This window comes from Heptranchias perlo, chromosome 27, assembly GCF_035084215.1.
Source record: "Heptranchias perlo isolate sHepPer1 chromosome 27, sHepPer1.hap1, whole genome shotgun sequence".
NCBI lineage: Eukaryota > Metazoa > Chordata > Chondrichthyes > Hexanchiformes > Hexanchidae > Heptranchias > Heptranchias perlo.
Genome location: NC_090351.1, coordinates 27,114,860 through 27,128,900, shown reverse-complemented (window position 1 = coordinate 27,128,900; position 14,041 = coordinate 27,114,860). Strand labels below are relative to the sequence as shown.

At 41.3% G+C, this 14,041-nt stretch overlaps 1 protein-coding gene across 2 annotated transcripts in view; it reads right to left on the bottom strand.

The window, feature by feature from the left end:
- LOC137344479 (plexin-A2-like) overlaps positions 1-14,041 on the bottom strand; it is a 394,264-nt gene that overhangs the window by 73,096 nt on the left and 307,127 nt on the right. For both annotated transcript variants that reach the window (XM_068007472.1, XM_068007473.1), the window contains exons 17-18: positions 12,687-12,854; positions 2,142-2,235 (exon numbers count right to left, since the gene is read on the bottom strand). In XM_068007472.1, coding sequence (XP_067863573.1) covers positions 2,142-2,235; positions 12,687-12,854 — 262 coding nt within the window. The remainder of the gene's footprint in view (positions 1-2,141; positions 2,236-12,686; positions 12,855-14,041) is intronic.

The window sequence follows — 14,041 nt, the reverse complement described above, 5'->3', positions numbered from 1 at the left end:
GTATCAATGCACGTTCCCTCTGGTCTTCAAAACACTGCAGTGATATCTTTCGTTAAAAAAAAAAATCGATATTCTTACAGCCTACAAGGATGTACTAAAATATAGTTTGATGTACAGTAAGCTTTATTTTTCATTTCACTTTCCTCCAGGGAAAGTTAATTTGAACTAAATTTCCCAGCATGAATACACTCCACAAATGAGATTCTGTGAGCTGAAGCAAAACCGAACACTCCAGATATTGAATTGAAATTCCATACGGTCAATTCACCCGAGTCAAGCAAACTCCCACCAGTTTTTTGCAGTGAGGAAATAGCTAATTTACTTAATTAAAGAATGACCACAGATAAAATACAAAATTAAATCTGTATAGATTTCTCTTTCTCTTAACCTCCTCGTTTCATTTCTCTTTATGCTGACAAAGGCTCTTTTGTCTAAAGATAATCTTCCATTAAACACCATTAAGGAATTTCAGAAATTCCATTAACCCTCTCTGTGTGACTTTAAAAGCTGAGGATTTTGCACAAAATGCATTAGCTTCTCTGCATTACCACACTTCTGCACTGCATCATCCTGAAATTGCAGCTCATTGTTTTTTTTACTGGATTTAAAGATTATTATGGAATAGAATATTTAAAATGCTTCTCCTTAATCCTTCTCTACATTTGCATTATTCATGAGAGTAAACAATAAAAGATGACTTTATAAATCCATTATGCCTTATATTAAAATGATTGGATTAGGCAAAATGGTATTGTTAATATAAATGATTGGTGGCTGTTAGAAAAAAACTGTGATGCTGTAGAATGGTTATAAAATCTCTTACTTTTGTACAATACTGTACTTGTATACAATTATCTATTTCAGATCCTCACACCCTTCCCCAAATGCGTTCCATTTTTCACTTTAGCCGGGAGGAAAATTAACAGGGTTATATAGTTGCTCCATATTTGCTTCTTGAGGGTGGAAAGCAAGTGTTTTAACCATTTATATTAGTAGGGGTCCATTAGACTGAGATAATATTTAAGCAAATCTATCCGAGGACTACACTTGTTAAGCATTAAAACTGCATGACATCAGAATGCATATTGAATACAATAGGGTGTTTCATCCAGATTTTTAGTAACAGTTTGTAACATTTTCTATCGCTCAGTGCTGAGAGAATTAAGTGGGAGGTATGAAATTCAGTCTATGAATGTCGAAACCTATCAAGGTCAAAATGGAAAACTATTGGAGATATGGGAGGTGATTTTCATGTTGTACGAATATCGGGCTGGGAGTGGGTGGGGCTGCATCCCACCCGCCCAATGACATCGGCGAGTCAGTCCTCATTTTAATATTCATGGTAAGCTGCCAGTGCTATTTGTGCTACCGATAGGCAGCTCGCACATTGGGGTGTGGGAATTCCATGGGGGGCAGCTGCAGTTTAAAGGCAGCCTGCACCACTTAAAGGGAAGGTGTACCTTTTTTTGTTAAGGAGAACACTGCAGCTGTTTTACCAAACTCAGTGGAGATGACTGCAGCCAGGACTCCCGGGTTTTCAGATGGTGCTGTGAAGGTACTTGTTGAGCAGTTACCCAGGCCCAGGGAGAGGGGTGGCAGCCAACGCCAATGCAAGCAGCATTGCTCCCAGGACCTGGCAGCAATGTCGGAAAAATTGCAATGATCTCACCAGAGCTGCTACAGTAAGGCACCCATCCACATCTCTCCTACTCTCTGCTTAGCCCCACACTACCATATTTTAGCCCCAGTACTACCAATTCTTTTCTCCACCACATCCCGAATAAGGCTGAGTCACGGGACGGGGGGAGGGGGGGGGGGGAAGGAGAGGTGGCAGGAGTGCTGTTTCTGGTGGAAATCCTGCCCCATAGGAGTAACCTCCCAATTGCAAAGCAGAGGCCATTATTTTCTCATGCCTGACATTGAAGAAAAGTCTGTTCCTAAACTGTCTGTAGTTCGTAATTAAGAATTTAGTAGAAGAACTTTTCCTTAATTTACCCAAATAAATTCTCACTCATGTGGGAGAACACGGATATGACTATCATATAATGTTATTGTTGTACCATGCAGCACACAAATCTGTACTCTGCACTAAAATAACTCAGTATGCAAGAACAAAGGTTTAACACTAGTCCATCACTTACATTGAGAGATTCTCGACTATTGTGCTTCACACGGATCCTGGGCTCCTGGATTACATCCAAGTTTGTTCCAAACACAGTTAGGGAAGTATTGCCACTGTGGTAAAACAAAGGCCAAAGAGTTTTGTACTCATATATATTGAATATATTTGACTGTCAATAAATAATTCCAATTTCAAAAAATAATTTGCAGTTTTACAGCCTCATATCAAATGGTGTCAAAATAAAACATGATTGTTTATCTGTCATCTTTGAAGAGGCACTATCTTCATAAAAAAAGGTTTGTTTATTTGTCCATTTACAAAGACAGAATGAAAATCATATCAAAGTACATCATTCTGTCACTTGCATGGGACTTTATTGTAATGAAAATAACAAAGCTATTCTGACTCTTCACCGGCAAAAACACAAAAAGCTAGCTAAAACTTCAATAGGAATAGAGTTCCTCCAACTAAAAGACTGCAACATCTTATTTATTATATGTCTGCTCCTTGGGAGAATCCATGTTGCCAACACTCGAGATTTCATTAACAATTTATTCTGTTTGTTACAAATTTGAGGTCTGCCTCAGAGGCATTCTCTCAGCTACAGTGATTCTGGTCACCCCTGTAAGTGGGCCAAGTGTCTTGCATTCTGGAACGTGCCCACATTGCCCAATATCTAAATATATGATAGCGTAACCCAGAGTTATAACAATGGGACCCTCACGTGAGTAGATGTTGTGTCTTTTGCACATGCTCTCCCATGCACTTCGCCAATCTTTCTGAAAGTGGCTGAAACACATTAGTGAGACAAGGCCAGCTATGAATCATTAAGCTACTTTATTTTATAGAAGCAAGTAAACATATGGAGTAACAAATATAATCATTCAACTAACTATAGAGCCCTCCTTAAGGACAAAGTAATGTAAATATGACTATTCCTTTCAGCAGGCTCACTTAACTTTTCCTCATCAGCCTTCTGATTCTGCTTAGCTCTGATCTTGAGATGAATAGGATATACCTACTAGGCCAAGCTTTTTCTCCAGATCTAGCTGGCCGACTGCCCATGTGCTCCCTTGTTTTTTTCTCTCCATGTTCCCAACCAGTGAAAGGACTGTTCCTCTGACTACTTCCCCATTCAGTGATTCATCAACAAGGCTGTCAATAAAACTGTACATGTCTCCTTCTATCCTCTGTGTGCGGGTTTAAAGGAAACATCTCCTGCTATTGTCAAAATGGATGGGCCTGGCATGAGACACTCATTGTCTCAGTTGAAATAGGTTAGCCACTACATTCCAGAAACTGGCACGTCTGGCTTTAAAACACATCTTCAATGCTTGGCCATTGACAATACTAAGTGGCGTCAATGTGTGGCTTTTTACATGTGTGCAAAATCACAGGCTTAAAATACAACACTTGAATACATTTCTAAATCCTTCCCAATGAAGACAAAAATAAAAGGATCAAAAATTCTGAATCATGATCGTTTATTTCTATGTATATCACAGGTATCAGGCTACATGGAGCGCTGTTTCGTATGCTCACATTGTACTTGGTGACTATATTCAACACAAGCTGTTTCTTACAAGAGCATCTGGCAGGATATTTACTTTTGAGTAGATTTTATAGTATAAACTCTTTATACAATCACATAAATCTGCCCAATTCTCTACCCATTCATGTAAATTGGAGGTCCACTGCCTACTTACAGTACCGGAATTGGTAAACCCATTTTCTTTGGTTGGGGTGGGGGGGGTGGAAAAGAGAACAGGCTGAAATGTCTGGGTACTTTCCAGCTATACCTTTATCTCTGGATATATCTTGGCACCCCTCAAATAACCAGGGTACAATTTACTTTAGGTTTATAGGATAAGTACATCCAGCATACTAGGCATTACAATCATAACATGGGGTATGTTCAGCTCACACATATTGATTCCAGATTAGAATGACCCAGAAGAAAAATTTGCATTGTAACATTTAGATACATCAGGGCATAAATTCATGGTTCTGGTCAATAGAGTTGATGGGATTGACACTCTGGAGGCGGGTTGGAAGGATAATTTGTCTGCCAGCATACAGACAATGTAGTCATGGCTCCTGCAGAGAGGTTTGGGTCAGTATTTGCCTGTATTACAACAGTGACTACAGTGCCTAAAACGTCCTTCATTAGCTGTAAAGTGCTTTGGGGCATCATGAGGATGTGGAAGATGCTAAATAAATGTAAGTTCTTTCTTAGATTTATGCCAGTATAAAAATGTTGGCAAGATTTACATAGATAATTTCATTCCCTAAATTGGATTTGCTTTGTATAAAGTCTTCAGTGTGAATGGAATTTGTCATTGGTATCACAGAGTTTTCTGCCTAGATGTGATTATATGATAAATTATTAAATAGTTGGAGGCACAAATATTGTAAAAACGCAGTCTATTGAAATTCTTTTCCAAATTTTGTGCGCTGATTGCAGCAGAAACTTTTCTTGGCACGCTGTTCATTATTTATTGCGAACCACCTGTTCTGTCAGAATGTTAATTAGATGCGAAGAGCTGAATTTCTCACATTATGGTCAATGAGAATCTAAAAACATATCAATGGGTTTATGGATGGTAATGAAGAAACAGCTGTAGATTTAAAAAAAGCTTGCTTCTCTAAAAAAAATCAGAGATCTCAACAATTTCTAAACTATTCTGCAAATCAAACATCCCTGGGAATATTTGTGGAATGTTTTTGTGTGCTGTACACTGGATAGCTCTAAAGTCATAATCACAGCAGTTTTTTTTTTAAAACACACTTTTAACGTGGTCTTGCCACATATAAGTGGCTATAGTTTGGGAGAGGTGTTTGCAATTTACACCACATTGGGTTTTGACTGTAAAGTGGAACGTTACACCGGTAATGGAGCACTGCTGGTTTTATGCTTCAGCATCTGTTCTGCTATTTGCAATGCATCCTTGTGATGTTACTCGCAGAGCAATTATTTTCTTCAGATATATATGGAGCACTGAGCAATTGCAGCATGTGGTAGGGGCAGTGAGTGATATTTTCATGTGTGTAATATTTTCCTTTTCAGTGTTATGAAATATCACTGGTAGGAACTGTGAAAATAACAGCAACAGATGTGTAATAAAAGGTTTAATTTAAATTTAGTCAAGATACAAGCTAGTAAGTCTACATAAGTCTAAGCAGAAATCCAAAATAGCATCATTCAAGTGTAACATTTTCAAAGTAATTGTATTAATGGAAACTCAACTGTATGGCTTAAAGCTGACAGCATTATATGCCTTGATAAATCCTAGCATGTAAATCACGCTGACAAAAAGGGTGTGGGAAGCCAGGAAGCGCAATCAATGTTAGCACTTTGCCACCATAACCCAGGTCAGTGGTCACCTAACAGACTTTAGTTTATGATAGTCACATATTCCCATTGCTATTTCTCTATATGTCTCTCTTGACGAGGCTAGGCAAGCTCGTACCTTTTGCTTTCCCACCATAATATATTGGAATTGAGAATAAAGTGAACTCTAGTTTCTTTCACTTTCAAGTACTGATTGCAAAATTCTCAAACCCTGATGTGAAAGTCCACAGGTACTCATAATCTCCAGCATGCACCACCTGAGTGATCTTTGGTAACATCACCATCTTTTTCCTTCAGGGTAAAGGAGTTCAGATTTGGTTCACAATGGATCAACACTTCTATTCTGTTGGGGGCAACAAGGTAGTAGTAATAAAATCTCCACACTTCAAGGACCAAATTTTCCTTGGCAGAACCATTTTGACACAACAACTCCCCTGAATCCATATGCTAATTCAGGCATCCAATAAGATAATGTCATTGACACTTACAATGGGCCAGAATTCGCTATCAAAACAATGGTGAGGACAATGGCGCTTGCCATTATTTATGTGCAAATGGTACAGCAACTTCAGGCGAGAGGCAGAGGCGCAGTTAAACATGGATATCCTAAAGTTGCTGTCTGAGTTGCGCCGCTCCGCCATTAGCTTTGCGAGAACAGTATCTCGCTGTCTGCCTCACCATTGAAATGCAATGAATGGCGTGAAGTTGCTGTATTTGTACAGTAGATACAAACTAAACTCGCCACGGAAAGTTAAGTCTGGTCATTTCAAGTCTAAGTACCCTTTTAACGACATGATAAGTGTTAATTACTGCCAATCAGCCACTCTGGCACTGAAAATTAACTAAGTTATAGGAGTCTCATTCCTTCAGGTTTCAATTGTTGGAGATTTTTAAAAAGTAAAATTTAAAAGTTTTAATTTTTAAAAAACTTTTCCTTTCTGTCTCTCTTTTTTCTCTCTCTCTTAATCCAATCTTTGTTTCCCTCTTTTTTTCTCCTTCTGTACCTGATTTGACATTGAATTCATCGTCTCTAATTTACACTTCCTTCTCAGTCTTGCGCTGTTTATTTCCCAATCCTTCAATCTGATTGGTTAAGGAGATACACAGTTGCATGTCCTGTTCACTCAGGACCCAGATGCCCTGTTTCTCTCACTGCGACGTTATCAGCTCGCAATTTCAGCAACTTGCCAAACAAAAAATTTAAAAACCTAAACGTGCAAGGGCAAGTCTAACTAACGGCAGACGCCATTAGATACCCTGCTACAACAAATTATGGCCCCGTGATATCTGATGTCATTCTGTACTGGCAAGTCTCTCAATACTGAGGATAGTAATAAGCTTGAATCATCCTTGGTCCCACAGAGGCAGCAACGAGTAATTTTTTTTTAGATTCATCCTGTCTTCTCTGCTTGGTTCTTTCAAACCCAAGCATGAGGTCTTCTCTACTTTAACAAGGTGAGTGCCCGATTGTACACTGAGCAGAACGAGCCACTGAAACAACTATTGCTTTGCAGAGTACTGCTTTGTACTCTGCCATTTCCTCTTGAAACTTTCCAGTATCATCTCCACTTATCCCAAAAGGAGATACTACCTTAAAAAGGCTATAAAGCTTTGCAGGTCTATGGGGAGGTCCAAAATTCTCATCCAGGTGTGCCCACAAAGTAAAATTCCTAGGACCGTAGAGCATAACCCCACACCAAGGGCCTCAACTGCAGACTGCTGCGGGAGCTTTGCAGTCTGTATGATTGTTGTTGACATTATCTTTAATAGCATTAGAAACTTGACCAACTGTTGCGCTAATCTCCAGACTTTTGTAGAGATAAAATTAACTCAGGAAGCTTGGTGAGTTGCAATCCTCAACTGGGTAAATATCATCATCTCCTCCCAATGTACCAAACTTTGGGGTGTTTATTTCTGGACATAGAGTGTTCATTTTTTTTGTATGGGTGGTTAGCCAGACATTGCCAGTATGTGGAGTACAAGAGAAAAAAACAAAAACTGTATAAAGGGCTTCATTTGTTGTTAGAGGGACAGTGTACAGTTCATCAGGCCTGGTTACTACTGAGGTAAGATGACCAATTGTTTTTGCCCTAGGAGGTGGGAAAGCTAATCTGTAAAAACTAGGGGAAGTTGATAAATCCAAAAGGCTTATTATAGAGTCCTGGCTTGAAGCAGACTCCTCTAGGACAAAAGCACCAGTTTAGAGGCAGTATAATTATTATCGTCATGAGTTTTCTCTTTGTTTCCCTTTTGTAAGAGCTACTCTCTTTCTGAAAATGTGCTTTCCCTCAATCAATCACATCACAATTTTATTAGTCATTTACTTTGATTGACTCATGAACACAAGCACCTCCAGTTTCTGGCTGTGCCAGTATTGCAGGCCTAGAGGGTATGGTTGATTAACATCCACAGTGATGATGGGGTTTACAGATACTGCCCTGTCCCACGAGTGTGCTTAGTCTTACTATGCAGGAGGCAGGGTCTCTCAAGATATGAGAGCATGTCAAAGCTCGCTTTGAAGAAGATTCAAAGAGGTGGGTCCTTAATAGATGACTTCTTCTAGTGTTTGAAGCCATCACTTTCAGTCAAAGATATGATTCATACATTGGTAAAGTGTAAAAGGTCTGCAAATTCCACCTCCAGGACATTACTGATTAGGGCTGATTATTGTAAACAATTTTACAACACCAAGTTATAGTCCAGCAATTTTATTTTAAATTCACAAGCTTTCGGAGGCTTCCTCCTTCCTCAGGTGAACGTTGTTGGAAATGAAATCCTCGAAATGAAATCGCATTTATAAATCACAGAACAATACTTGGTGATTACAGACAGTTTTTTCAACTGCCCGTTGCCAAGGCAATCAGTGTGCAGACAGACAGGTGTTACCTACAAGGTCTCCGAATATACAAATCACCCAAAAGAAAACAGATACAGAGGTAGAAACATAGAAAAGACAGCAACTGACCCGTTATATTAAAAACAGATAACATTTGTTCGCTGGTGGGGTAACGTGTAGCGTGACATGAACCCAAGATCCCGGTTGAAGCCGTCCTCATGGGTGCGGAACTTGGCTATCAATTTCTGCTCGACGATCTTGCGTTGTCGTGTGTCTCGAACCAGGAACACTACAGACGGTTACCCGCAGATCTGACCAAAGAACACACCCACCAGCTCAACAAACTGATCAAGACCTTCGATCCAGACCTTCAAAGCATCCAACGCACTCTCATCCCACGTACTCCCCGCGTGGGAGACTTCTACTGCCTCCCAAAGATACACAAAGCCAACACACCCGGACGTCCTATCGTATCAGGCAACGGAACCCTGTGTGAGAACCTCTCTGGATACATCGAGGGCATCCTGAAACCCATCGTACAGGGAACCCCCAGCTTCTGTCGCGACACTACAGACTTCCTACAAAAACTCAGTACCCACGGACCAGTTGAACCAGGAACACTTCTCACCACGATGGACGTCTCGGCACTCTACACCAGTATCCCCCACGATGACGGCATCGCTGCGACAGCATCAATACTCAACACCAACAACAGCCAATCTCCAGACGCCATCCTACAACTCATCCGCTTCATCCTGGATCACAATGTCTTCACCTTCGATAACCAGTTCTTTACCCAAATACATGGAACAGCCATGGGGACCAAATTCGCACCCCAATACGCCAACATTTTCATGCACAAGTTCGAGCAGGATTTCTTCACTGCACAGGACCTCCAACCAACACTATACACCAGATACATCGACGACATTTTCTTTCTATGGACCCACGGCGAGGAATCACTAAAGAGACTACACGATAACATCAACAAGTTCCATCCCACCATCAAGCTCACCATGGACTACTCCTCAGAATCAGTTTCTTTCTTGGACAGACGAATCTCCATCAAAGACGGCACCTCACTCTACCGCAAGCCCATGGACAACCTCACGATGCTCCACTTTTCCAGCTTCCACCCTAACCACGTCAAAGAGGCCATCCCCTATGGACAGGCCCTGCGAATACACAGGGTCTGCTCAGACGAGGAGGAACGCGATGGACACCTACAGACGCTGAAAGACGCCCTAGTAAGAACGGGATATGACGCTCGACTCAGCGATCGACAGTTCCGACGGGCCACAGCGAAAAATCGCATAGACCTCCTCAGGAGACTAACACGGGACGCAACCAACAGAGTACCCTTTGTCGTCCAGTACTTCCCCAGAGCGGAGAAACTACGCCATGTTCTCCGCAGCCTTCAACATGTCATCAATGACGACGAACACCTCGCTATGGCCATCCCCACACCTCCACTACTCGCCTTTAAACAGCCACCCAACCTCAAACAAACCATCATTCGCAGCAAATTACCTAGCTTTCAAGAGAACAGCGTCCACGACACCACACAACCCTGCCACGGTAACCTCTGCAAGACATGCCAGATCATCGACACAGATACCACCATCACACGAGAGGACACCACCCACCAGGTGCATGGTTCATACTCCTGTGACTCGGCCAACGTTGTCTACCTCATACGTTGCAGGAAAGGATGCCCCAGAGCACGGTGCATTGGCGAGACCATGCAGACGCTGCGACAACGGATGAACGGACACCGCGCAACCATCACCAAACAGGAGGGTGCCCTCCCAATCGGGGAACACTTCAGCAGTCATGGACATTCATCCACCGACCTTCGGGTAAGCGTACTCCAAGGCGGCCTTCGAGACACACGACAACGCAAAATCGTCGAGCAGAAATTGATAGCCAAGTTCCGCACCCATGAGGACGGCCTCAACCGGGATCTTGGGTTCATGTCACGCTACACGTTACCCCACCAGCGAACAAGTGTTATCTGTTTTTAATATAACGGGTCAGTTGCTGTCTTTTCTATGTTTCTACCTCTCTATCTCTGTATCTCTTTTTTTTTGGTGATTTGTATATTCGGAGACCTTGTAGGTAAAACCTGTCTGTCTGCACACTGATTGCCTTGGCAACGGGCAGTTGAAAAAACTGTCTGTAATCACCAAGCATTGTTCTGTGATTTATAAATGCGATTTCATTTCGAGGATTTCATTTCCAACAACGTTCACCTGAGGAAGGAGGAAGCCTCCGAAAGCTTGTGAATTTAAAATAAAATTGCTGGACTATAACTTGGTGTTGTAAAATTGTTTACAATTGTCAACCCCAGTCCATCACCGGCATCTCCACATCAGGGCTGATTATGTTAGCTTGTGCCAAATGGATTGCCGTGGCACTGGCTGCAGCTAGTTTTATTTTCTTCTTTGTTTTTGGTGATTTTTTAATGCCCCAATGGTTTTTTCCATCTATTTGAATGATTAATCTATTCATTTACATTTGAAGGTTGGACAAATGAGGAAGAATCCTTCACGTGGAGCAGAGAATTTAAACAGCTGTTTCTACTCCAATAGAATTTTTGCATAATGATATTCTGCATTAGCAAAGACATCAATAAAATTTTTCTTAATGTTCCTTGGTCACTTCTTAATAAGTGTAAATACACCATATATTTCTTGAATGTTTACAAGTCTTTTGGTGTTCATTTTTTAGGGTCTCAAAAGATTCTTAAACAAATATGCCATGAAATATGCACATTGCCTACGTCTGGTATGTGCCATATACAGGCATATCCTCGTTATAAGCATCTCCACTACAATGTTTGGGATTCACACGCTTCCTATTGCTTAATGAGCCAGTTATATAAAGTGTTTGTCACCTTGCAAAGGATCAGTGCTTTAAATTGGCAATGTAATCAAAGTCTTGATAAACTTGCAATGGGCGGAAGTGTGAAAAGGTGAATTACTGCATAGTAATTTTCATAGTCGTACATTGGGATTCTCGGATATTTCCCAGAGGAAAACACTCTGTGGAAGTGAAAATCATATCAGAGAGAGGTCCTACTGCCGCCACTTCCTGCTGATTAGTCACTTTTTTGTTTAGCAAATTGAAAGAAACAAAAAGGCTCGACTGTACCAGCGTGATAATATTATACCTAAAACACATTCATAAGATAGAGGGATCTCCATAGATAGATTAGTCGGGCCAATCTCAACAGTTACTGCATAAATCTTAAGCCATCAATAATCAATAAAAGAGCATTCTGCCACCTAAGCTCCGAGTTTTATTGCTTTACTTAAAAATATGAGGTTCGGACACGATGGCTCCGATATTTCCGGGGGGAGTGGGGTAGGGAGAAGGGGGTGTAGCAGGCGGGAAACCCAGAATTTAACAAGTCCTCATTTAAATTTTTTGACTCCATTTCCCGGCCGGCAGCTAGCCAGATTGCGAGGTCGGGCTGGCTGCTGGGCGGGAAGGCCTGCGAGGTCGGGCTAGCTGGTGGGCGGGAATGCCTGCGGCGCCAGGCTGCAGCCGGGGAGTGGGGGCTGGAGAGATCGGGGGGAGCTGGGAGACTTCGGATGGGGCGGGAGAGGGCGGGAAATCGCTGGGGTCCGATCGCGTGGAGTGGGAAACAAGTTTTCTTCGGGGGGCTTGCCCGAAAGCAGTGCTGGAAAGGCACAGGAGGTCTGCCCGTTCTCAACTCCCTTGAGCTGTCAGGTTTCCAGAGTCCTGGGCAGCCTCATTAAAATATTTAAATTACGGACCCACTCTGGAGAGCAGGTGAGTCGCCCACACCCCAACCTGCCTCCGTTAAAACTGGAAGTGGAGCCGGGTTTCACACTGTTGAATGTTTAACCTCACCATAACCCTCCACGCCCACCTGTCCTGAGGCGGGGGCCGGGGGGGGAGGTTAAAATTCTCCCCGATATGTCTAAAAGTGGAATGTTACATGAAGTAGAATATACAGCAGTTTATATGAAATATCTCATCCTGTCTAAGGGTGCATTTACACTTCAAGTTTGACTTTGGTGTGAAGTGGTTTTAGCTTCACTTTGACACTAAACTTGTGTACTTTAAATCACGTGTTAAGGCTCTATCTGACTCAGGTGAAATGGACTGAGATTCCCTCATTCTGCTTTACTCTGGGGTCAGGTCAAACTGACTCCAGATTCAGGCTGCATTTATGCTGGAGCAATAGTGTTGATGCAAAGAGAAAATATTTTGTTTTGATGCTACATTTGTAGTATAAACTCACCCAAAGTAATGCGATAATTTTATTGCTGTAGTATGATTTTTAGTGCATAAAAGATTTTGAGCATCAATGTAAGATAAAGTTTGGATGTCATAAGATCTGGTACCTGGCAATACTCCATTCTGGTTCAATCCGTAGGACAGTGGGATCGTCAATAAATTCAAACTGCAGACTATCCTCCATCTGAGCTCGATCGACACTCACTGAAACACGAACACTGCCAGGACCATGAAGAGATGGAGCAGAAACACAAACTATCTCGGACACGGTCCTCCTTTAAAAATAAAAGGGGTGGGGGGGGAAAAATAATTTTTAAAAAAATGCATTGCAGTGTGTCTGTTAATAGCCGATGTTGCAGTTCTGCAAGAAATGTGAACAGGTTCCTTTGCAATATAATAGGGTAAAGGATCCGCTTCTCAAGTCTGCCAGTGCAACTATGCCAAGTAACCACAGGGATTATTAGATACAGATTTTCACTTACTATTGATATCCCACATATTCTAACAGATGCCATCACTGTAATATTCCTATACTTTTGAGAGCTGGTAGTGGTGTTTTTGCAACTATTTTAGGACTCAGCTGTATGCTTCGCATTAGCACATTGAGAAAAACAAATAAATGCATTCATCATGGTTTTGCATTTCTGGATTAATATTTACTGCCTCACTTTAATGCATATCGAGTGCTAGAATTATATCTGGGTGTTAAGTAAGAAATAGCTTTGTTTATGAAGGAAGTTTAAAGTGTTTAGTTCCTTTGTGGTTATGGGAGGGGAAAATGAGGAACGGAGAAAAGCAGCACATTCAAATAAATGGTGGAACAATCTTGTCTCCTCGGTTGCAGTGGGCAATGTAAGACCCTAACCCTAACTCTGTGACCCAAAAGATTTTAAACATATACATTGCTGGTTGTTTCAACATTATTATAATACAGCTCATTCCCCCCACCCTGCCTCCCAAACAGTGTGCTCCAGACTTATTCCATTACAACATTCAGGCTATTAAGCAAATGCATGAAGCCAATTAAGTAAAAACATTTAGTTAGAAACAAGGATATATACAAATATTTTATGTGTTAATAGACAGAAGACATCTGTACTCAAATACTAATATTCAAAAATGTATAGAAAATAGTACAAAATTCATTAGAAAATACATAATGGTGTGTGGGAGTTCGAGCAGTCCAACAAACTGCACTAGTGCTATTTTACCTTGAGGCCGGTCCCTGTGGGCTTATTTTCTCTCTTACCATCTCAATGTTCCTTTTCTATTCCCAATGATTTATGGGTCTCTGGTCAACTCAATACCTGCTATTGTTGACATCACAACAGCAATTGTTACAGTTGCCACAGTTTCTGCAGTAGTAATAAGTTAAAGAGCTTTTCAAATTTAAATGTAACAAGGTTAGGAACGACCAAGGTACTCCTTCAACCCTAATCTGTACTTATTGCACAAATTATTA